The 25862-nt window shown below is 41.6% G+C and overlaps 2 protein-coding genes and 1 long non-coding RNA gene across 4 annotated transcripts in view; 2 read left to right on the top strand and 1 right to left on the bottom strand.

Annotated features, from left to right (window-relative positions):
* Window positions 1-25862, bottom strand: part of LOC145449982 (uncharacterized) — a 337566-nt gene that overhangs the window by 181252 nt on the left and 130452 nt on the right. The gene's annotated exons all lie outside the window — the stretch shown is intronic.
* Window positions 1084-3407, top strand: LOC145449978 (zinc finger CCHC-type and RNA-binding motif-containing protein 1-like). Its single transcript, XM_080328420.1, has 2 exons — window positions 1084-1383; window positions 2322-3407. Exon 2 carries the CDS (start codon window positions 2341-2343, stop codon window positions 2977-2979), a length of 639 nt encoding a protein of 212 aa, XP_080184546.1. The 5' UTR covers window positions 1084-1383; window positions 2322-2340; the 3' UTR covers window positions 2980-3407.
* On the top strand, window positions 3010-25559 carry LOC145449969 (uncharacterized). 2 transcript variants are annotated; one of them, XM_080328409.1, is made up of 17 exons: window positions 3011-3710; window positions 4108-4220; window positions 4279-5104; window positions 5168-5219; window positions 5282-5424; window positions 6972-7221; window positions 8353-8518; window positions 13814-15013; window positions 16257-16394; window positions 16919-17017; window positions 17086-17283; window positions 18146-18259; window positions 19038-19213; window positions 19708-19846; window positions 21702-21939; window positions 22834-23087; window positions 24339-25559. In XM_080328409.1, exons 1-17 carry the CDS (start codon window positions 3473-3475, stop codon window positions 24414-24416), a joined length of 4422 nt encoding a protein of 1473 aa, XP_080184535.1. In that variant the 5' UTR covers window positions 3011-3472; the 3' UTR covers window positions 24417-25559. The 2 variants fall into 2 exon arrangements, with proteins under 2 accessions (XP_080184536.1, XP_080184535.1); XM_080328410.1 differs by lacking the exon at window positions 18146-18259 and having other exon boundaries at window positions 3010-3710.

The following is a 25862-nucleotide window of genomic DNA, read 5'->3' as shown; positions in this document are numbered from 1 at the left end:
GACACCATATTTATGCCCGTGTCTGAAACTTTATCTGACCATTGGTGTTTCAATTGCGAGCTGTGTGAGGAGCTTCTTCTCAAAGCTTAAACTGATTAAATCTTATTTACGTTCTACCAGGAATGATGATCGGCTATCGGCTCTATGCATTCTGTCTATATGGAAAGAGACTACTTTCAAAAACTTGAATTTGGGGATATTATCGCTGATTTTGCTTTGAAGCGGCAATTGATTTTCTATTTTCACAATACATTCGTTCGCTATTTCTTGTCTCTATTATATTTTTGGCTTAAATAACGTCGAGGCGGCGAGGCTGAGACGCGGCATTTTATTTGTAATTATTTTTATTGACAAGATTGTTTGAACATGAATCTATGTCGAAATTTGTTGCGGTCTAGCTAGGGGGGCGGCATTTTAAGCGAGAGCTAGGGGCGGCAGCACATACTGCTACACCAGTGGCTCGGTGTCCAGCTTTTGACTGTCCAGTGTCTATGCGAATCGCACATTTCTGACATCTTTTCAAAACTAGTTGTTTAGTCGCGCAGATTTAAATCCAGTAAAACTACTTCTACTTGAAGTAGTTTTGGGTTACTTTCAAAAGCAATAATGTGGTTTAAAGAAAATATTGTTTCAAATTGAAGTTTTAAGTGTGAAAATATTTTGGGGTGCAGCAATGAATTTTAGATAGTCGTCATCCAATATTATGAAGAAAATGCGCCTTATGATCTACGGCGGTTTAGTTCCGGTAGGTAGGCTTATGGCACCGGCGCTCAACGAATGTAAGATTCAGCAGCCAGGAATATTAGGGAATCAGCAACCGACGACAACTGAAAAAGGGTTGGTTCAGGCATTGCAATTTACAGCTAGGGTTCAGGTAACTAGGTTTATACCAAATTATATTTTTATGGATGTCGGTCAGTTAATAATCTATAGTCCAATCAAGAGACTGGGGGTCGTGTGGGACAATCTATAGTGGAACTGTAATCAATCCAATGCATTCGTGCCAAAACAATCCGAAATATGCACGTGCTCTCTAGCGTTTCAGTGAGCAGACCACAAAAGCATCGGTGCTCTGCACAACAATCATTTTAGCAGAGCCAATGAAGAAGTGCAAAAGGTAAGCCACAAAGTTATTATACAGCAAGCAAGCGAATCTAAGCAATGAGCTGTAAGCGTGAGTATGAAGAGATATAACTGGAAACGATGTTACCCTCCGTAGTCCGTCAAATGCAGCAACAGGTCTCTAAGCTCTATGATAAAGTATGACTCGTCATTGCAACATTATGTGCTCTGTGTGATGAAGTATAAACCAAGCAGTAACGCTGAGAGTATGGACAGTGTTTCATACGGTCGGTTACTTGCACTTGCACGATTGCAGAAGTAGTAAGTGGTGCACGCGCCGTGATACAGATAATGTATGTATGTTGCCTATAACACAACTGATAATTGTTTGGCCTCTATCTCTATCGCTATTTTAAAACGGATATCATACCAATTACCAAAGGCCTATACCAGTCATGTATATTTGAAATTTATTGTTATGAATTTCTACACCAAGTAGAGCTTTAGCACTCCATAATTACGGTACATCTCTAAATACATCCAATTTGCTGTTTGTGCCTGTCTTCGTTTCTAGAGGTAATCAGGCAATCGATTTGGCTTTTTGCTGTGACTCCTGTGGGTAACCAGTATACTATACCAATACTACCAGTATTCTAAAAATAGAACCTGTATGAATCGTGAACTATAGGTTGATTGTTGAATGCTTCCGTTGTGATGACGAAGCGGACGATTATTACTTTTTGCCAGTCGTAAAAAAAACCGATGGCACTGAAATGATGGGGATGTCAGATTAAGCTGCGATGACCTGAACAAAATATTGTTGGACAATTCATGAGACATTGTGACATACGTGAATTTTTTTTATCTATCCAAGCATCGAACCTAGTACGGACGATTTTGGTAACTGTCCCCTAATAGTTATAGGCTATTTGTTCAATTCTTTTGAATGTTGTATTGTAACGGCATAAACTTATCTTCTCTCTCTTTCTCTCTGACATTCATCCAATTAGGCTGTGTGATGATTAGTAAAATGAGAAATTCCACCTAAGACAAAAAGTTAACAAGTACAGATGATTAGCAGTTTCCAGGCTTACTTTTCATTTGCTAGTAACATGGTCCAAAGTAAGAAATAGAAATACCATTACGTTGATTCGCCTTGTGATTTATTGTCATAAATGGTAGAATATGTGTATGATGCTCTTTTCTGTTGATTTCTCAATCACAATTAAATAGTGTTCATGATATTCTTATCCATACAGAATTCACTGCACTGATAAAATGAGCGGTGGACTTGCACCAAGCAAGAGCACAGTGTATGTGAGCAATTTGCCTTATCAATTGACGAATAACGACCTCCATCAAATATTTGGCAAGATGGGGAAAGTGGTGAAAGTCACCATAGTACGTGACAAGGAAACTCGCAAAAGCAAAGGACTTGCATTTGTCTTGTATATGAAAAAAGAAGACGCACTAAAAGCATCCCAAATCATAAACGGCAAAACGCTGTTTGGAAGGACGATAAAGTGTAGCATCGCCAAGGACAACGGAAGGGCCAGAGAATTTATACGCCGAAAAGAATACAAGGATAAATCACGGTGCTATGAATGTGGGGATGTACACCATTTGAGTTACAAATGCCCGAAAAATGTGCTGGGAGATCGCCAGCCCCCACGGTCCAAGAAAAGGAAAATTAAGAACCAAAGTGTTGCATCATCTAAACAAATGAAGTTCATTCCACAGAACGACTCGGACAGTGATATTGATGGTGCTCAACTTGAAAATGCTGCCTTTGAAAATTTAAGTTCAATAATTGCGGAAAGTGCACACACGAGAGAATTGACCAGTGTGTCACAACCTAGATCTAAAAAATTCAAGCGGAACTCATACTTCAGCGACGAGGAAGAGTTGGATGATTGATTTCATGATCATGGCCTATTGAAAACGGCCTTTATGCGGTTATGAAACAAAGAGTTAATCCGGATCGCCAATGATCAATTCATGTCAATCTGAATCACTGCTTATGATTCACCAATCTCCCTTCCGCACATCTTGATTTTATTGTTGACAGTTGTTTGCATGGGATTTACAATCTGCTCAAATCCAGCTCTGCGATAGTTGGCGCGACGAGTGTTTCAGGCCAAGCCATTTTGGAAACGACTTGGTAATATTGGACTACACTTCCTGCTGGAATGTCCTCTTTCATTTCACAAATCCGTACATGCAGATGCACCATTGATTAGATTTGACAGTTTGAGTTATTATGCGTGCTGTGTAGCTTCACTGTGACTGATGCACTTGGTTGATTGAATATTGATTAAATCCTTTACCATTTTGTTTTATGCAGAGTAGCATTTTGTAATACTCAACGCCATGACTTGATAAGTCGATATTGTCAACTTGCTTCTGTGGAATGGAAAGTGCTGAAAGCGATTTGTTAGTAGATATTGCGTCTTCAGAATTTTTTGATGACCCCGATCCTTTGAGCAATGAAAACTCGTACGACGATGGGAAATTGAAAATCTGTTTGGTGCAGGATGTAAAACACGCCTCATCCCCCGAGCACGAGGGGAATATCAACTGTGCAATGGATATATTTGCTCCGGATCAGAATTTTGTGACAAATTTGAATGGTTCGACAGCATCACCTGGTAAGACAGAATTGTCCTGCTTTTCTCACGAAGATAACATTGCGATGTTACTTCTTGCTTCTTAGAATATAACCGACTTCTTACAGAACAGAAAAATGAAAATATATGCCTTGAACGAGAGTGATTTCGAGTACTTTGATAACATTCAACCTAAATTTTGATTCTCGAAATAACCGTTTTTGATTGATTTACATAGGCCTATTCCGCAGATACCCCAGCTTCTTGTAGTTACACTTTTTCGGGCTGGGCAAGGTATGGCCACGTCCTGCGTTGCGTTATGCATGTAAAACACTATTTGCAGGTCCTTTGCGCACATTCGAATGCCTTTTGCCAATCTACTTTCTTGTAGTCCAACATTCATTTGTGGTTTTCAGTCTCTTTTGAAAAAAATTTGCAGGACATCAAGTGTCTTTGGATTCGAAACAGTCTTCGGATACCGAAAGATTGTGTCAAGACAAAATCAATATCGGAGGGCATTACGAGTCATTGAATAACGGGTTCGATCAATTGGTGTGTAGCTTGACTATATTTTCGTTATTCCTGCCGGTAAAAAATCCAATCTTTTCAGGACGCCGCGAGTGTGGCGAGCGACAGCATGAGCAGTGAACCGAGTCGGGATATCGTCCAAACGGGTTCTTCAACTCCTACGGACCCTATCTTGAAGCGTTCGCAATGTACATCGCCGCATTTCCCCAAATCCAATATAAGCTTTCCGTCAGTAAGCAGTCGTAGTTCCCCAACCCCTAAAAATTGGAGCGCGTTCGGTGACAACAAAGAGAACACACTTCCGAGTTCTAACAAGCCAAGATATTTTCCAGTACGGGCACCGCCCGCTATTCCAGAAAGGAAATCTTTCATTCCCAATACGCCCATTGCCAGATCATCTCCTATTCAAACGCATACTATCGCTCCGAGTCCGGTCGCGGACCTCTTAAGCATGGGTACTGACGATCTGCAAAATCACTTGTCCGACACCGACTCTCCCATTATTAGTCGATCGTTTGCCAAACCCGCGATACCTCCGAGGAAAAGTCTCTTTTCCACAAGCAGTACATCGAGCAAGACTCTTAACGATATGGAGATTGACCTTATATCTTCTCCCTCCCCGGAAGGACACATTAACCAGGCGCATTCGTCCAGTGCGTCATCGTCTCCGTTGCCTGTGAAATCTCCGGCGAATAAAGGTCCTCCTGTACCGCCAAGAAAATACGCACCCAAGAGAGAATTGGATGCCGGCATCGGTATTTCTTTCAATGACGTCACTGACTGTTCGAAAATACGCACAGATTCAAATTATGAAAATGGAGTAGTCACTCCAAGTATGTGCTCTTCGTCTTGGGCAAATTTTGACGATAACCTTCAAAATACTAATGATGCCCAGTCAACGCTGTCAGGTAGGTCGGTTAGTTATGAACAGTGGTAAAGCTGAAGGGAACAATGTATGTTTTCCATTGCAGGAAATGATAAAAGTGTCATATCGAAGCCAGCAGACGGTTTGCTAGATGGAACGTATGTCTTACAAAAAGGCATGTGTTCTGACGCAAAAAACTGACATCTTGTATTCCGTTCAGAACTGAGACTTTTGATGAGGATTCACATTGGTCGAAACATCAAGTGTCGCCTGAAGCGCGGCCCACTGTTAAAAAGAAGGGAGCGGGCGGTATTGGTTACCTTTCGTTGGAAAATGATGACTTTGACACTGCTGAGAATTTCGGTAGGATATTGTGTTAGTGTTTACCTCTCTACTATTGCCGAGCATACATAGTAAGGGCAGTAGTTAGCAGGTGTCTATAAACATTTAATTACAACTGTAGTAAGCCATTCATGACGAATATTTGTTTGTTGAGGTAACTCGTTTCTGACATTCTTTGCCGGAATTTTCTTGCTTGTGAGTAATATGTAGCAGGAAAAGTTGCAGCTGATGTGTCTTCCTGCCCAGTATTTAATGATGAAATAACTCGATGAAGGGATCTTTCGATTTTTACTATATTACAGTATCAAGGATTCAGTCGGGCTGGTGCCATCAGATCAGGCACTGCGTCATTCTTGACCCAATGCGAATGCAAATTTTCATTTGCTGATTCTCTTCGTTACCACGTTAGGGCTTAGCTATACAATAAATTTTAATACATGTTCACACCCGCAAAATCATATTTATCTCTAGCGTATCTAGTGCATGTTATGATTCAGAGCTTGAACCAGTACTGTAACTGAGGCACGGAAATGGTGCAGTCTTGCACACGAAACATTATCCGGCATAAGATTGTGTTGGATATTAGGCCATTGAATTTGCCACAAAAATGCATGCAGTTCCACTTCGTGACAATGATATGGCAAATTCTGGCTTATATGTTGTTTTTGTAAGACAGGGTCGTGATATGTGCATTGTCTTTCGATACTTATATCTGGCTTGTGCGTGCACACCGTGCGGTCTTCCAGTTTCTGAGAAGTCACAGGCCTAATCTTCTAACAACTGTTGCATACGGCCCTGGCTTGTGCAATCAATACTCCCATTACTTCATTGGGCACATTTCGCAGAATGTCTTCCTCCTGAAAATCAATAATGAAACCATTCATCCGCTCTCCCTGAATAAACTGGCCAGATGATTTGATTTATCCTACAGCACCTGCCTTATCAAATTTTGCTGATTTGGTGCTTTATCTGGATTGGAAGCACTTCATTTAGAGGATTGTGAGTTTTCAACTAAAAACAACTGAAAATGCGTTGGCCTTACCTTTAGTAAATAGCATTTTTTTGATGCCTCGTGGTACACACTCTTTGACATACATAATATAGTTGCTAGATCAGTTTGCATTAGATCTTTTCTGTTGGTTGAAAACTGTTATGCTTTCATAAGGGATTGGATCGGTTACATGAATAGTTGGCAATAATTTGAATTATACAATGAGCTGTATCTTGAATGGTGACTCTCAAACACAAACCATGCTAATGAGTGACAACCACCATCTTGGTATAAGGGTGCTAGATGTGACTTCTTTATGATCATCAATAAAGATATAGCGTGCTGCAAGTAGCCTATAGCTTCCGAGTATTGTTTTTCGATTTGCATATCATAGGAAGTCCTTTGTTCGAGCGTGAGTGATGGTGATGCATTTTCTTCTGATTTTACAATACTACTGTACTGTACTAGTTTCGTGCAGGATTGTCTTTCCATAAAAGTACTGTAATTATATTATTATATTGATAAAATAGTTATATTTCGCTATATTCCAATCAAGCAATGCAATATTTTCGCACAGAGCCGTGCAGCTCAGTAATGAACGATATGATCACCGTCTCTCCGCCCGTGAACGATCTATCTCCGGTGAAGCCGCTTTCACAGTGGACTGCATTGAAAAACGAGTGCGACGATGATGAAGCGAACAATGATAACGCTTCGTGCGGCGCCATGTCGCTACCGTCGACAGGAAGGAATAGCAGCGGGTTTGCGGGGAGCTTCAACGATGTCGACGTAGCAGACTTGGAGGATTTCGTTGTCAATCCAAACAGGTATGGTGCCCCTACTGAGTGGGGGTTTTAGTAGGGCTTGGCGAAGTCCCGTGTTAGGCTTCCAGTTGAGTATTCGAGTATCAATAATTGTTACGTGTATGGACATAAATTTGTGTGATCACAAAGAAAATGGTCCCGGTTCTCCGCAGCATTAGATAAGGTAGTTTATTCGGCCAGACCTATTTCATTGCACAATGTGGCAATCCCTGTGTTGACTTCACGGAAATGTCATTTCTACGAACGTACATAGCCTTGTACTAAATGCTTTGGATGGTGTGATGTGGCCACTCGAGTGTTTCTGGGCTTCTACAGCGGGAAGAAGTATATGAACTATATTTCTCATTTATAATATATATAGCCAATAGTAGAAAAAGGCGTGCGATTTTATTACCGGTACTCAAAAAATTCTTAACTCACCACTTGACTCAAATCATGACAATTAATACTCGAACCCTTGTACCTAGCCCAGCCCTAGTATTTGTTGATTCATTATTTTTCACTATCCCAACCTAGTCAGCTGCATGTGCAACATGAAAGTGTTGTCCTGTTTTACAGTGGCCAAATCACAGGTGGTCAAAGTGGTCGTTGCTAGGCCTACTCGAGTTGAAGTAGAAAATATATGCTCAATTTCAAGTTGAAGTTGTAATTTTAAAGTCAAGTCAGAACTACATCTCAAGTAGAAGTAGGAAATGAGGATTTGAAAAGTAGCCTACTCGAGTAAGCTGTTCCAAAAGTAGATTTGGTCGAAAGGTTGCATAATTTTAGCCGTTAATCGGAGGTGACCACTTCTGTCGTTTAGGGACAATTAGGGTCTATCTTGTTCACAACTAATGTTACTGTGATCGTGCTCAGTGTGGCAATTTCACTCGTTATAGTGCTGTGTAGTTATCCCAAAACTGTTTTCTACGTGCAGTCCAAAGATAGCAGTATATACAAGTGGGCGAAACCTGCTTCAGTACAAGCAAGTGGAAGCACTCGTCTCTGCCCACCTCTGCATATAATGTCAGAAGAGGGTGCATGATAAGTTACTAGAAACAACTACAGTCCTACGCTTTCGATTACCTCTGTCTAACGAGCATGGCGTCAATCTGTCAGCGATCGATCTGTAAAATTTCGATTTCACGGGTGCAGGCTATCGACCGAAATGCCCAACCTCAAGGGATTCAACCGAGCTGATAGGGGATCTCAGAATAACCTGGTGGACTTCTCGGATGATCGAGGAAGCGCCGTCATTAGCATGGGCAGCCATGAGGATGCTGAGGAAGACGTGGAGACAATATTCGATCTCACGGCGCAGGTAATGAGATATATCTATTTATGACCACAGAACACGTGTGCCCGATATCAGAGGCAGTCGCTAACTAGTAATCGTTCGTACTTCAATAGAAGTAGAATAGAAACATAAATTTCTCATCAAAGTGTCGATTTCCAAGTAAGCAAAACTAAATATTCTAGGTCTAGTTTTGCCTTTATACGAGTACCAGATATGAGCAATGAGCATGGATTAGGCTTCAAAATGATTGGACTTCTGTATTTGATGTGGACATAGAATTTACAGTATTTATAATTTTCATGCGCTTTTTTGAGAAGAAAAGTATTTATTACTGGTTATGGACTTGAATTTGAATTTGATACAAAATTATTTCTGGATTTAGCTTTGCAAATATTGTGCCGTCTCATTTCTGACGAGTAATAGCTGTGAGGCACTACTTCAAGGTAGAACGTCATTGGTTCAGCATCCTTTAAGTGGAGCGAGTAACCAATAACCTGTCACCACTTTCATGATTCATCTGTCTTAGTAATGCTATTTCAAGACTATATTCTGTAGTTGGTAATTGTGATACAAGCGTATGCGATTTCTCGTGGAGATGATTCGAATCTAATTATAGAATCCTTTCGATTACTCTGATTTTAAAGTTCAAAACAAGATTTCTGCTTAGTGAACCCGTGTGGTAGAGGCAATTAGTCACTGCCCAACCATTTCAAGTTGTGGAAAATAGAAACGATGTCTACCAGAGATTTAGAAGCGTCCAATTTGCAACTAAAATAGGTCCCCCCAAGGGGTGCTGGCAATTTCGAAGGGGGTGGGAACGATCAGGGGGCGATATCGGGGCGCTGGGCTCAGGGGGGCGGTATGGCGGGTGTTGGAGAGAAATGGCTTCGCAGTAGATGATGTGGTGATAGGACATATCCTTAATGAGTAGTCAGAGCAAATTAACACCGAAAACTTTGTTATATATAGCCTTCAAAATGCATATAGGTTTAATTGTCCATGGGTGCCTAAATGACTGGAACCTACTGTTCCTGTCTTGGCAATCTGAACCCCAGAAGACGAATTCCATCTGGCAGGGAAAAATTATATGCCAGTGAAGAATTACCAATTTGAAATCGTGTGCGTCTTTTAGTAGGGTGGAGTGAAGAATGGAAAATTTTGAATTTCAAAACGGACACTTGATTTGTGGTGCCAAATTAAAAAAAATAATTTCTATAATAATTTTGGGCTCATGCACCCTCTAGTGGTCGTGCAATTGCACCGAACGTGCCAAAAATAGCTAATTTTGCTATATATTGATTACCGCTTATGCTAGAAAGCTGCTTTTGGGCTTAAAAGATGCGGAAGCAACAAGTTTCTATCTCACTTCCACAGGACTTTGTATTAAAAATGAACAGAAAAAAGTTACAAGCAAATTATTGATTTTTAGGCTGTTTTTAGGTAAAATTAGGCACTGAATCAGGCGCTATTATGCGACAAGCTTGTAGTGATTGATCTTATGACTGACAACTCTACATTAAAAGCACATAAATTGCAAATCCATATTGAAAACACAAAAACATCAATTCTATATTGAAAAAAGATATATTTCGAATATGGTTTCACTACCAGAGTATTAGTATGCACAAACTTTAAAATCTTGTTTCGTAGTAAAGGATTTCATCTGCTTTCGAGATTTCAGTTTTTGTGTGATGAGGCCATCTCTACGTTCAAATCCGGACACATGGGCAATCGGCATATGCTTCGGTCACCACTTTAACGTCTCTTTCCACTGCCTAGTTGTGCCAAGGATGATTGATCCTTAATGGTGATGACCTTAGATTTTCCAGCTCGACATATGAAAATTTTTTGATTGCTGGTGGCTGTTCCGCATCTTTTAGATGCAAGTTGACAATTTGGTGGTATGATTTGGCCTTGATGTTTATAATTGGGATTTTTAACAATCTGATTCTAGTGTCAACGATGTTTTTAGGTTTCGGTTCATTAACATATCCTCCTTCTAAGTTGTCAATTGGAATCTGATATTCTGTTTGATCTGCTCATAGTTGTAGTCTTGCAAGTCTTCTGAGGCCTTCATCATCATCACCGAGCATTCCCAGATGTGCAAAACATGCCTTTTGTTGTAGCAAAGATAGTGCACGGTTACGAATTGTGTGTTAGAAAGCTTTTGTAACATGGAAAACTATGTTGCACAAGTTTTAGCACCATCAACAATTGTGACTTTTTATTTCAAACCATGACAGAAAATAAACCTCAATGCAGAATTGAGCAAGATAGTTCAGATTGCTTGATGGATGACTCTGTCGCACATAGCAACTCAATATTCGGCATGTTCTATGCGGGACAGAATCATCCATAATTGTGCCTTTTTATTTCAAACCATGACAGAAAATAAACCTCCATGCAGAATTGAGTAAGATAGTTCAGATTACCTGATGGATGACTCTGTCCCACATAGAACATGCCAAATTTTGAGGTTCTATACATAGCATACATGTGCGACAGAGTCATCCAACAAGCAATCTGAACTATCTTGCTTAATTCTGCATGGAGTTTTATTTTCCGTCATGGTTTGAAATAAAAAGTCACAATTGTTGATGGTGCTAAAACTTGTGCAACATAGTTTCCCATATTACAAAGCTTTCTAATACACGAATTCGCAACCTGGCACTACCTTTGCTACAACGAAAAGCATATTTTGCACATCTGGATAATGTTTTTTGGGAATGCTCGGTGATGATGATGAAGGCCTCGGAAGACTTGCAAGATTACAACTATGAGCAGATCAAACAGAATACCAGATTCCAATTAGCGACTTTGAAGGAGGATATGTTAAACGAAACCTAAAAACAACGTTGACACTAGAATCAGATTGTCTAAAATCCCAATTATAAACATCAAGGCAAAATCATACCACTAAATTGTCAACTTGAATCTAAAAGATATGGAACAGCCACCAGCAATCAAAAACTCGTCATGTCTCGAGATGGAAAATCTAAGGTCATCTCCTCAAACATCCCCGGCACAACCAGGCAGTGGAAAGAGGCGTTAAAGTGGTGACCAAATCATCTGCCCACGTGTCGGGATTTAACCGTAGAGATGGCTTAATCAGCGAAAAACTGAAGTCTCAAAAACAGATGAAATTCTTAGATACGAAACAAGATTTCCAAGTTTGTGCAGACTAGTAGGCCTACTCTATTTGTGAAACCATCTTCGAAATATATCTTTTTTCAATATAGAATTGATGGTTTTGTGTTTTCAGTATGAATTACCAATTAATGTGTTTCCAATATGGAGCTGTCAGTCATAAGATCGATCACTACACGCTTTTGGCCTCGTACCCTGCTTCAGTGCGTAATTTTACCGAAAAATGGTCTAAAAATCAATAATTTGCTCGTAACTTTTTTTCTGTTCATTTTTAAGACGAAGTTCTGTGGAAGTGAGATAGAAACTTGTTGCTTCCGCATCTTTTGAGCCCAAAATCAGACTTCTAGCGGAAGCGGTCATCAATATATAGCGAAATTAGCTATTTTTGGCTCGTTCGGTGCAATTGCACGACCACTCGAGGGTGCACGAACCCAAAATTATTATAGAAATTATTTTTTAAAAATTTGGCACCACATATCAAGTGTCCGTTTGGAAATTCAAAATTTTCCATTTTTCACTCCACCCTAGTCTTTTAGTTTAGTACGATTGGGCGACAGGGATATTCCTGTTGGGCGATATCCCTGTTGGGCGATTCTATATTTTTTGATATTGCAGACAGAAGGTCACGAAATAACATCATGCAACGAAGTCATGCCAACGGGTTCGCCCGCCCAAATATGTTTAATTATTTGTTACGGGCCCTACAGTTTCCAAGACACCTCATAATGTTCGCTTTAAGTTTTGATGAGTCTGCGCACACTCAACAACTCACTGCGCTGACCCTTGGACAACAGTGCGTAACGACTAAAAAAAGGTCATAACTTCGGATTTGTTGTGCGCAACGTAGATTTTCTGTGCGCAGAGACCGTGTCAGCGCTGCGCACGTGCGCAGCTTAGAGGGAACATTGCACCTCACTCAGCTTTACCGGTAAATCTGGTAACGTGAGCAGAGAGGACAAGAAATTGATAGCAATATATATGCAATCCCCGATCTTACTGACCGATTTTAGCATGAATTATTGAAATTTTCGCGCTTCGCACTGGCTCGCTAAACAGTACAGCTGATTCCGTGGCAAAAGCGAACAACGTGAGGGGGGCGGTCGGTTTATCCCCCTATGGAAGCCCAAGACCCAAGTTTTTTCGGGGGCCTGACGAAGTGACGTTTCGTTCCTGCCAACGGGTATACACCCGAAGATGTATAATTATTATTCAGGGGTCCTTTTCAATCACACATCACTCAGCTTTACCGGAGAGAGGATAAAAATCGATCTTAATTTACATGCAATTCCCGATCATATTGACCAATTCAATCAGTAATTAGTGAAATTTTTCGCGCTTCGCGCGTCTAGGCGAGGATAGCTGCCTCAGTAAATGGACACCCAATGTAGATACCTAGTATCAGCAAATAGCGGACAGCCGAATGGGGGTCTGGGGGTGAAGTCCCCCGGAAGTTTGGTTTATCACCCGATGGGGGCCCAGGACCAACGTTTTTTGTTTGGGGGGGGGGGGCTGACGAAGTGCTGTTACGGCCCTGGTAACGAATAATTGTACCTACGGGCACGCCCGAATATGTTTAATTAATAATTACGTGCCCTTTATTTCCCTATACAACAGCTCACTCAGCGCTACTGGTAAATCTGATTACGTGGACTGAGAGGATAAAAAGTTTATAGCGACTTATATATGTAATTACCACCTATTCATCCATGCATTATAGAAAATTGTTGTACCTAGGGCTACCAGGCCACACAAACTTTGCTGATCATCGAAATCACGCTATGGGGTTCGTGGGGGCGAAGTTCGATTCTCCCTCCCCTTTGATTGGCCGCGTTAGAAATTTAACATAAACTGGCCTGCTGGGATGAAAAGCAGAGTCGGTCAGTAGCGAAGTACCTCTACTTTCAAGTACTCAAATAGATCTTACACAACCCTTTACTTCACAGTTTTCAGTACTTGGGCAAACCAGACCTGGAGCACTTACTTTTTTACTCACTTTGAAATCGCTACTTCTGCTCGTATCTGAGCAAAAATTTATAATGTCGCTTCCACCTCTACTGGAGTGCTGACGACGACCACTTTGATCCGTATTCGTTGAAGACTATTGTCATAGTTTCCAAATCCAAATTTTTATTTTGTGAATTTCTCACGGTCAAAATTCCTACAAACTTACAGGGCGACAGCCTAAAACGAAAACGTCCCAAGGGATCGACGATGGTAGCAAATACCGCGGAAAGCCAAACCGACCCACCGGACTGTACCGACTCGGGAAATACTATCGATGCCAAGGCATCTTTTCAAGTCTCCCCCGCTGCACTAGAAGACTCTGTTTTTACGGATGAAATCGATCTGTTCGACAGACGTACGGACAAGATGGCGGACAGCGACGTCCACTCTTCGTGCTCGAGTCGGGCCATGACTCCTTTGACTTACCCCCATGAACAAAGCTACACCACGAGCCACTCGTCAGTGTCCACGAACCCGTTCTGGTCACCGTCGCCCAAAACTGCACCATCTCCCGGGTCAGCATCGACCGACACCCCTTTCGACAATGTCACTTTCGCTTCTTCAAAAACCAGGGTGACCCCCATTCGTATCAACCCAACCCCTTCCTCCGCAAGCCCCGCGCCGCTGATACGCATTCCGCCACCCCCGTCGTCCGGGTCTAGGTCCTCAAGCAGGCAGAGGCGGTCGTCTCGGGCCAGCGAGAGAACGAGACATTTGTCGCGCGACTCGAATCGCGACTCGCGAAAACGCCTGGACCTCGATTCCGTGTCCGATTTCGATCAGAGTGTGTCCACTTTGTCATTGTCGCGTGCCGAGACGCCGGTGCACGCCGCGGTTTTTGCAGACGCGCCGCACATGTCGGGTAATAACGACAGCGCGTTTGAGCCATTTCCAACAGAATCTTGGCACAGCACGTTAGACACTAATAAAGACGACCCGTTCAGTTGGCTTGATGATAAGGCATTTTCCGAAGTCGACAGCGCCACGAATAAATCAGCTGATAGCGTGGAACGTGCAAACGACGCCCGCGATATCCGCGGATTAGACGATGCGCCGTCGCAAAATTCCAATACAAACGCTCATACGCATCCTCCAGAAGACACTTTGATATCCGGTATCGGTCAAGATATTGCTGACGAACTTTCGGATCAAATCCCTCTCGCGTCAGATTTGTTGAAGTCGACCGAGGGAGTACTTGTGGAAAGTACTGTCGATAGCCTGCCTGTTGAGAAACAGTCGGTGACGCCCGAAATCGATCTCGTGGAGGATAGAAGCAGTTGGGACGTGTTCATGAGGTTCCCGCCTACGAAACGTGCGATGAGCAATCGGAAATGGGTCCCGATTCACGTGAAGCTGGCTGTCGATAAGGTGACTGTTTCGTTTTGTGGCCTTTTCATGACATTTTACGATTTTCGTCTATATTTGGTGTGGAGTGGTGAATTTGTTCTGCGGGCCTGCTAGATATGAGAGGCCGTGTGTGGTGCCTTTTATGGTTTGTTTGATGGCAGGTTATTCAAATACTCTTTAATCTTGATTACATTTGTGGCTGACAGGGCAGCACTTCTGATTCTGGGAAATTTACCGCATTTAGTATTTGATTAAATCAGGAGAGTGAATCGAAAGGCATCATTACGTGGCTCGCGATGGTGGCTTCCTGGTTTACGTATCATTAGCTTGAAGTCGTTTTGCATTAATGTCGTGAGTCTGCGTTCGGTGACGTGATTAAAGCAAGCCATTTTACACGCAGGATTCGCTTCTCAAACTTAATCTCGTTGCGTGCCATTTGCATTCTTAAAGTCATCATTTCAGCCAGGGTTGTAACCAAGTCACAAGGTTCCGAGTCACAATTCAATCTCAGTTTTATCGTTTTGACTTGAGTCAAGTCGAGTCATTTTTGATTTACCACCGAGACAAATAAGTCGAGTCATTTTTGATTTACCACCGAGACAAATCTGAGTCCAAGTCAGCTAGTAGAGGGTCGAGTCCTAGTGGTAGTATTTTGACTCGAGCTCAGGTCATTATGTTCACTGTTCAGTTTTCAGTTCAGTCCGGTTCAATCAAATTTTTCCAACTGTGTTTGAGTGTGATAGAATGGCTCACATTCCTAAAATAGTTATTACCTCAGTTTTAATCGTTTCTAGCCCTATTTTCAAGCATCAGGACTGATAGATGAAATACCAATAATGTGGTAACTTTACTATTCTTTGAAGTTATAATGAAATGCCCGTCTTGGCCGTCCTGGTGTCGAGTCATATGACTTGGCTTGAGTCATTCATAATTACTTGAGTCGAGTCATCACAAAATCACGACTGGAGTCATTAAAGCCCTGATTTCAGCCCAATAATTTTCGGTCTAAAATCTTGCATTAGACATCATTATCGATTGCAAATACCCACGCGATAACTTGAACGCGGTAATTCGATCTTACTCTGTGTAGGACTGTCGATGTGAATCGTGATTGGTCACAGATTACACGGCCTTAAATCTAATTTTCGAAGATATCTTTATAATGAGTAATGCCATGTCGTTTTGAATTAGTTGCATCGTTACATTTCTGTTCCATAGCCCTGATCTGTGTGCTTAGCACATTCTTCTTTTTCGTATTCCGCAGGTCGACGTTCCCAGACTAAAACTGTATTACACTTCGGAAGCGAGGGAAGCGTTTCGCACAATATCGCTTGCCGACCAACATATCCAGATCACGAAACCAAAGCTACAGCCGCACTATTCGGATGACGGACAGCTCCTGGTAATTGTCAACAATCACTTTATATACAGAGTGTCATTGATCTGCGCGATTCGTTTGTGTCCTAATTTTCGCAATTTGTAATTTTTGACAATTGTAGTTTTGAAAATCACCGATGATTAGGCCGGTTTTTATCACGCGGAAGATAATTATAATGAAACACTAATTCAACATATTTCATTGGATTTTATCAAAGTATGGACAGAGGCGGTCAAAGGAGTCATTGTCAAGTAAAAGTGGAAGTAATGTCATTTTTACGCATGTGTAAGCCGAAGTAGCAATTCCCAAGTAAGCAAAAAATTTAAATTTTCTCTGCCTAGTTTTTCATAAAAAACAGTACTCCAATACTCTGTTACCGAGTGTGGGTACTAGTCAGCGGTCACATTTACTTCGTAAATTGGATACAAAAAGTATCTGAGCGCCATGTAGTGTCATTGCCGTACTTATAATTTACTAATATATCATAATTATCTGTTATTTTTATTTTGGCCCATCAAAATTTCAAGGCGTACTTTTCCACTTTCAAGGGAAAACTCCACTCTTTGAAGCTTCTCGTCGTTCAATACAAGGAAAAACAAACGTTCAGCCCCGGAAAGAGCTTAACGAGAAACGCCGCCGGCTTCAAAGTGCGTTCCGTCTGTTTTTTTCACGTGTAATCCTATTCATGTTTCCTCTATTCCATTCCGTGGCGTAGCATGCCAGCAAAGGAAAACAAACGGTCAAGTTGGGATTCTCTTTGCACTACGACGTGATGTCGTTCGTGAAAGTTACGGGCGATGCGATGTTCTACGCGCACAAGTTGAAGCCAAAGTTGAACGTCGACGAGCACACTGCCACTGTGAAGTATCATTCCCGCGACGAGTTTCTTGTCGATGTTTTAGATGAAGTTCAGGTACTGTCAATTTTATAAGCACTAGCGATATGGTCTACGATGCATATTGATTGAGCAAAAATTCTGAATTCTCCCTCTTTACAAATTAACTGCATTTATTTATCCGATTTGGTGCCAGAAAGTAGAAAAGAATTCTATTCTCTTTTGCATTTCTTTCGAGATGGACTTCTGCCGCAGCTCTTGGTCAAATTCTTATAAAACTAACAATACAAAATATACAGGCCGAGGCATTTTGATGATTTTAAAGCTTGTTATTCTCTTTTCTATATCATGCATGTTGTTTTTTCTTACCATCACAATAAGGGATTAGTTGTAGGAGTCATGGCGCCAGCATTTGGCTGTAGCTCAAAAGTAGTGTGGACAGAGGGTAATATTTTATGAGTCATATTTTACAATCATTCTGCTTTCTGTGTCACGCTTCTGACAGGTAGGGTGACATGACTCTGATGTCTAGACTTCAGAACGCCTTGTGGAGTCATCCTATCTGACCGAATTTGTTAAAGAATGTCATCACATGTTTCGTCTGTACTATTTCGAATACCGCACAGTAGCACCCAAATCTGCAATCTGCCATCAATTGCCAAAATAATCATCTCTTGCATTCCGCTGGGTCATTAGCAGTCTACATTTTGATGTAATCCTACTGTAATCTGGGTGAAAGCTTGACTATTTCGATTCCTAGAAATTGCTTCAGTCATTTTGTTGGCCAACGCGAGGCAAACATTCTGTAATGTGAAATTTGAATGTTGACATATTAGCCACCACCTATTATATTACAGTCAACTTTACATTTGAATACACTGCCGGATGCTTGCCGCTTATTTCCCGACTCATATTTCATCTCTTTCCTTTCTCTTCCCAGGCCGCGGTAAGCGAGTCTGGCGCGATGGACGCATGCAAAGTACGAGTTCGTTTCTTTGTGGGCTCCTTTCTCTCTGGTGATCCGATGGCAAAAATTACAATCAACGATCGAAAGGTGGATATTGAAAGCGCGTACTCGGTGCTAGGCAATTATTCTCTACCTTGTGAAATATTAATGCTCCTCCGGGGACGGGTGATTTGTGTTTCTGGGGCGCTTTGACGTCCGAAATTCCATCAAAACATCGTAAGGACGTTCGTTTTTAGCCGTTTGCCATGAAATTGCCGTCAGTGTGTAATGCACATAGATTTTTCAGGATGTTTTAAAAGTATATTCGTTTCGACAATGCAGTGTGTCTCTAATCTGATTATGCCCGTGGATTTCTTGCTACGCTTCGCTGTAGTTTTTGTAGTTTAGTACATGTCGGGAGTGATTCGCGATGCATCTGTTGCGATGTTTGATTATAATGCTGGCTAATCTTCGTCAATTTCACTCGATACCTTAATAGAGATACCCCGGGGCTAGCGGGATTGGAATATAATTGGGTTTCTTTGAAAGTCTGTTTTGAATTTGGCGATAGAATTATGTCCAATGATGTGCTTAACCTCAATTAAGATTCATTCCGATGTCATTTTATAGAAAGGCAATGAGTTTGTTGTGCTTGTAAATTCCTAGTTTTTTCTCCTTGAAGCTATTCTACTAGCAATGGCGCTGCACCAGTGCTTTGAATCAAAATAAAAAAGGATATTTATTTTATTTTATCAGCTCACGCTCGTTACTCAGATAATATCTCTTTGGCAGCTTGATTATAACTAACCAACTTCATCATTCACATGACCCATGTAGTCCTGTATCATGTTTTTTTCTGCTGATTAACACATCACGCCAATGACAGCTCGAAGGTAAGGAGGTGGTTCGCAGGAAAGACATAATTCCCACGAGCCTCGACGGTTGGATCGATGTACGGGATCCGGAATTGCACGAATGCTGCACGTCGAATAGTCTGGACGGAGATAACGTCGGAACCTGCACTCTTTACCCGCCCGACGCCTGTAGGTTTGAACTATTGAGGTGAGCTCTCGCGACAAATATTTCACATGTAAGGCACTTGCTGAGGTCTCTCTAATCACACTACTAGCTACATGCTACTTTTCTCCCTTCTACTTTAAACCAGAGATGATCGCTAACTAAGTATTTCTAGTTTTTCAGAGTACCGTACTCAGTAGGTTTTGCCTTCTTGTGCAATTAGTTTAGACTAGTTCTATTGCTACGATTCTTCAGCAACAGTACCAAGTTTATGCATCTTGGACTTCCCTCTGTTGTGGTAAATTGCATCTGGTTGTAATGTCGTTAGTCATTTTGCACCAGTTGCGAAGACTCATCGTGTAATTCCAGAAGTAGTCGCCTGGTAAACTGGTAAAAGCATCTTGACCAAATCTTCTTTTTCAAACTACTTCTAATTGTAATCTAGTAGATATTTATGATGTCACTTCTACTGCAATAGCGGCAGTGACCACTGCTGCTTATAGCTTGTAAATCTGAAATGATGATTTTCATTTTTTCAGATTTGCCACAAACTACACTGAATCGGAGCTCCCGGTCATTGTCAAGTCCAATGTCACGGTAAAAGGGGCGAGGCTACAGCTACGGTGTTTGTTACGCATCCGTGGAAGTATCACCGCCAGCAAAGACCCTCTGAAACAGGTGCTGTCTTCCACTTCCTGTCTGCTCTGCTGTCTGTTAATCGTAATAATCAGCGGTTCCGTTATTTTCATCTGGTCAAGACACACAATATACATAGGCTTACCATGATAGTCCCGCTTTATAACGTCTTGTCCCGGCGTCCCGATCAGTCAGCCAAACGTCCTGCTTTTTAAGGCCGTAAGGTACTGCTGAACTAACAAAATTTTCCAAATTTATTTCATTGCAGAATCCTTAAGTATGAAACTAGCGGCGGGTATTTCGGAGTGAAAAACGGTGATTTTAGCTCTGAGCGGAAAGTTGACTTTTTTTTTTTTTTTAGTCATCCACCCAGCAATGTGGAGAGAAAAACGGTATTTTGAGCTCTGAGCGCAAAAGATGACCTTTTTTTTTAGTCAACCGATCACAAAGTGGGAAAAATTCACCGGTTTTTGAGAATACTTCTCCGGTTTTGCAGGTCACAAATTTCTGAAAAAGTGTCCCCTTTTTAGATTTCCAAAATATGGTAAGCCTAAATATACAACGCGATACGCGAGACAATATGCGATGTAATGAATAGATAGGGAGATGTAGTACCACCGACCCAGCAGAGGTGGTCAAACTAGTCATCGTTGGTACTCAAGTAGAAATCGAAGCGACGTCTTAAATTTCCACTCGTGTACTAGTTACAGTAATGATTTCCAAGAAAGTAAAAAAAACTAAGAACTGAAGTAGAAATAATCTAAAATCATAACCACTTGAGTAAGTAGTGCACGTAGGCAACTTGAGTACTCTAAAAAAGTAGTACTTCGTAACAGACCACCCCTGTGACCAAGTACGGTTTAACAATCTAACTCCTACCATGGCCTACTGGTATTAATGCACGACGTAAGAGTGCTCGATATTGATCCGTCTGACTTTAATTCTTTTGGCGATTCCTCGCTATTTTCATTCTCTTGTATTCTCCGAGACAATATTGAATATTCATATTGAAATGAACCCAAATATTTTCGGCGGACACTAGTGAATTGTGTATTTGTCGAATGTCAACATGGAATGGCAGGGGCCTGTTTTGCAGGTTCGTTCCGCTTCGCTGAGGCTTTATTCAGAATTGTTTTGCGGCAGCGTCTGTAGGATTTTTGGCAACCCAAAAGTTATCTTCCAGGGCGCTGAATTTACTGAATCGAAAGCTACTGACGCACCGATTCCGAAAACATAAATTGAACTAGGATCAGGCCCTGAACCACCCAGAATTCGCCTTCCAAGTCTGAAATATCGGCATTGTCCGTACAATCGGAGAGCCGCAATGGCTCGTTGTTATGTTCATTGTTTTGCGGTTCTGAACAATGCAGATTTCAGATGTTTAGGGTGATTTTTCGTCAAAGTCCGGATCCTGACCATATTTCAATTCATATTTTCGGAATCAGTGTGATAGTACCTTCCGATCAAGACCAGATTCATTAAAATCTGCGCCCTGGAAGACCTTTGGATTGCCAGAAATCCTACAGTCGCTGACACAAAACAATTCTGAATAAAGCCGCAGCGAAGCGGAACCAAGCTGCAAAATCGGTCGTTGCCCTTCTATGTTTATATCCAATAGTGTGTTTTACTAAATTTCGAATAATGTTCGCATAGATTCTTCGAATTGTTATGCTAGTGATTTTATGTATGACGATACGACAGTTGGTGTACTGTACACAGTTCTTTGGAAATCTCTGATAGTTGTTGACGATTACCCATTCCTCCTTCATCGAGTTAGTCTCTGGACTTTTTTAAAGTCGCAAGCGAGAATGGGCTCAGATAACCTCTTACACTTCAAAACTCGCTACTGCCGAGACTGGCACTGCGGTTTGTACGTTTAAAATTGTTAATAATTCAGATTTCTTGCGACGACGTCATGGTGAGATTCCCGGTGCCCGAAGAATGGGGGGTGTTTTTTCGTGTGGAGGGGAAATTTCGGCATCACTCGGTTCGCGCAAGGAGAGCCGCAAAACCAACCAGCAAAGCGCCTACCGAGGCCGGAGTCGCTATGGAGGCGTCGGTGGGCGTGGCAAAGTATGAAAAAGCGTACCAGGCTATCGTGTGGAGAATTCCGCGTTTGCCGGAAAAAGGCGCAGGTATGTCAGACATGAGATGTTCCTCGTCCCTCATGTTTATTGGGGCGGGAATTTTGATCTTGTCGTGTGAATAAGTGAATATATTTTCGAAGATACTACCTACATGAGTTGTGAAAATCCATCTTTCAATTTTTCATGTAGCCGCTTCCGATTAACTGTTATAACTATGCGAGCCTTCGGCCGAATGTACAACCGACAAGACAGCGCAGTGGTAGAGCGTCCGGCTTTTTGATCGGTAGTTCGTGGGTTCAATCCCTGACCGGGTCGTACCAAAGACCTGATCAGTAAAACTGGTATGTGTGGCTTCCGCGTTTTGGCACTCAGCATTTCTGGGATAGAATGGAGGGGTGGGGCAAGACTTAGAAAGCGTTACAAGGCTATATCTGCACCTCCCTTGTCCAGCGGCGTATGCACACCATGCACTTATGGTTTGCATATTCATAAATTGTGTGTATGTAATATCGTGAGTCGGTGTATATGCCCAAAAAACATCAAGTAGAAAAGTATATTACATCTTTTCTTTTTGAAACTACTTACTCGAGTAATTTCAGTCTTTTTGTTTTTTACTTCCTCCTGAAGTAGTTTTGACGTGTCTAGGAAATTGCTTCTTCTACTTGTAATTGAGTTGAAATTTACAGCGATAGTTATACTCGAGTAACGACGCCGACTACTTTGGCCACCTCTATATACAAGTTTCCAATCATGCTTCTGTCGAGTAGTGCCAGTTGCCTATTTGGGTGTCTGACCTAAAGACCACTCCAAGTCATTACGACACCATGTCATTGTGTCGCAATCTTCTGGTGTCTTGAAATGATGGAGCCATAATGAAACGAACCTGCCTCGAAAGCTACTGCGGCGCGAAACGATTCTACGACAACAATTCTACTTTGACAGCTCAAAACACTCCACATGTCTTCACGTGCCGCATGGAGCTTGTGTCCGATCAAGAACTCGGCAGGTTACGTGAAGTTAACGCGAGCAGCGACAGTCCAGACGAAAGAGGGTTGGATCCGAAATTCAAGAATTGCGAAGTCGAGTATACGATGGTCGGCCCGACGGCGTCGAAAGTGTGCGTGCGATCCGTATGCCTGCCGAATACGGACAGGGCCGAAAAATTTGTGTCGTATCAATCGCATTATTTTTACAAGGTGAGTGTTACGCTGGCTTGCGTCGACTTTGGTAGTGATGCTTCTTCAGTTTACATCTCAGACTGTGTCTTGTGTTGCGGAATAAGTTTGATTATTGAGTATGAAAGCAAGTTCAGCTTCTTAAAAGCAGCTTGTTTACCGGAGCACAATGTTACAAATATTTTAAAGTTGTGAAAAGTTCACGCAGCGAGACTTCAGCCCCTTCATTTTTACATTTTTATTTAAAGAAATCAGGTCCCGAGTCCTGACCCTTCCAAGAATGTAATTAGACAGTGTCTGGTGAGACACCCTTGCGGTACTTAACGGTATTTTTGAAATTTTAATCCAAATTTCGAAGTTGATATCTGGTGCGATATTGATCCATACATGAGAGTGTGTCAAAGATTTCATATCGGTATGTTATTGGAACATTTGTGTTAGAGATCGACCGATATTGATTTTTACAGGCCGATACCGATACATCGGCTCACTCACAAGGCCGATACCGATATCATAGGCCGATATTAATATGGAAGGAGCAGAGAAAAATTTCACCAAAAATATTATATATTAGGCAAGATGGCACTTGTACATGTCACAGAAAGGTAAATAACAAACGAGAAATCTGAAATTGAAAAGAATTATTGCTTAATTGTGCACATTCGATGAAATTTGGGATAACCCAAAAAGCAAAATATGATACAGAATTGCAGATCAGTCCAGAAAACGTAGATTGTAATGCAGGAAGCATTGTTTCTATGCATGCTCAGTGCTCACCCAGCTAAACTCGTCCTGCAAGGGTAAATCTGTCATATATCGCCATTTGCGTCGTCGATTTCTTGAGATTGAGAACACGGAACATTGCATTTCCGAAATTTTTGAATTTTTTTCAAATATAATATATCGGCCTTCGTAGGCCGATATCGATAACCGGGAAAGCTCTAAATATCGGCGTCGATAATCGGCCATGTCGATAATCGGTCGACCTCTAATTAGTTTAATATGTAGTATATCTATATGTGTATATTAATTTGAAGAGTTTCTTGGAGGTACATATAAATTTGAGCATAAATAGTTCTACACTAGGATATAAATATTTTAATGAATACGATAGTCATGCCCTACAAAACCACAATATTGGTTTGAATTTATACCCGTAATTTCTGTCATCTTATGTATTATTCCACCAATCCCACTGTTGACCGAGTAGACTTTGTGAGAGCCGCGTCTCGACCTAAATAAGTTTGATGAGCTCGCGTTTTTAATCCATAGGTCGGCATCGGCGTTTCTCTCGAAAGAATTTGCGCCGAAGATCAAGTGGACCCGGCCGACTTTTGTGTTTCGCAATAACGGCCATCCGTGTGGACATTCTCTGTTGCGAAGTAGCGGAAATCGATGACGGATATTCCTCACTTCGAATTCGTTTATTCATATTTGGTCGCCGTGTTCCTTCGTATTGCTTGCCGTCGTATCGGAATACTTTATTTTCAGAAATTAGTCGCTAAGTCAAGCGTTATATTCTTGTACGCCGTTATCAGCAGCATTATTTCTAACTCGTTGCGTGTGTTTGTTTAAAGTTCCTCTGTTGGACTCCTTACTGTTTTATACACCGAGACGTGAAATATTGCATCAGTTATGGCAGGCTTCCAATCATAACAACCGTTCTGGTTTCGTCACAAAGGTATTCGTGCGGGAACCTATACTGTATTTGCATAAGATGATCTGTCGTGGGCCATTGTTTTCCGGATTGCGATCTCCCCTGTATAGAGTGTGATCTTGTTTTGAATGACTTCAAACTCCTGCTGGCCGGGTTGCTTGGTAGTTTGTAATGAAAAATCTTGTGTGAGAGAATGCGGTACCGGTACCTGGCTTGTCGTCAGCATCGCAGGTGTTTCTATTCAACATGACAGTTGCGTTTATCCATGTCGAATTTAGCTACTGATTTTGGACTCCCATCATTGCATGTACGCTATGAAATTTTTGAAGACGACTACTGCAGCTGATTTGTATTCATTAGGCTCCGTGTTACTCAATTTTCATTGGATTTTCGTTACGGTTTGCCATATTTTTGTCACTAGCATATTTACTCTACTATTCTGCCTCGTAACAGTTGTTTTCGGTGGTGGCACGTCTGCGATGTTTCATTGTTCGTTTCAATACCTTTACTTCATTTGTTTTAGCGAAATGTTAGGCACTGTGATCTCAACTGCGTTTGCTCACGTCTTTCCTGTTTTTGTAACTGAGAAAGAATTTACGATAAGTGCATGGTGCTGCGAGTACTGCATATCAAAATCTGTCCTCAAAGCATGATGAAGCTTGGTGAAATTAGTGCTGTTGTCGTACACTGGTAAAACTATATTCGACAATGTAAAATTATGTGGTTATTAATCGCAATCTCTCTTGGTGTAATTCGTGCAATGCATGCGCACAGATCCTGGTGTATGGTATTAACTTGAGAAAAATTCTACCAAGAATATATTGTTCCATCTGCAACTGCTGCCTTTTGCTTATGTCAGAGAAACGAGTAGTAGGCTATGCGTCGGCGAGGCAAAAGCCTGCCTAAGATATCTTCAATTCAAAAACCGTTTGGATAGCAATATACTATTAGCATCTATTCGATGCCTTCGACACTACGGTATCTATCGCTTCCACACTGCGGTAGAGGATGTGACGGATTGGGTGCGTAAGGCACAGCGAGGAAAATCTGTAGACGGTTGGACGCTAATGACTCTAGTCTGGACCTTGCTCCCCAATCGGCGTTGCTAAAAATCTCAGAAGATGTGACACGACATTCCA

Source organism: Botryllus schlosseri, chromosome 11 (assembly GCF_051294905.1).
Source record: "Botryllus schlosseri isolate E-star chromosome 11, Bs_hap1, whole genome shotgun sequence".
Taxonomy (NCBI): domain Eukaryota; kingdom Metazoa; phylum Chordata; class Ascidiacea; order Stolidobranchia; family Styelidae; genus Botryllus; species Botryllus schlosseri.
Note: the sequence above shows the minus strand (reverse complement) of the source record. Positions and strands in the feature narration are given on the sequence as shown.

What these genes read in the sequence shown, in the direction of transcription:
- LOC145449978 (XM_080328420.1), top strand. Translation starts at nt 2,341, where the DNA reads ATGAGCGGTGGACTTGCACCAAGCAAGAGCACAGTGTATGTGAGCAAT.
- LOC145449969 (XM_080328409.1), top strand. Translation starts at nt 3,473, where the DNA reads ATGGAAAGTGCTGAAAGCGATTTGTTAGTAGATATTGCGTCTTCAGAA. An exon ending in TTCGTTGTCAATCCAAACAG is followed by an intron (nt 7,222 to 8,352) that starts GTATGGTGCCCC and finishes TCACGGGTGCAG; the next exon opens with GCTATCGACCGAAATGCCCA. An exon ending in TTACAATCAACGATCGAAAG is followed by an intron (nt 18,260 to 19,037) that starts GTGGATATTGAA and finishes CGCCAATGACAG; the next exon opens with CTCGAAGGTAAGGAGGTGGT.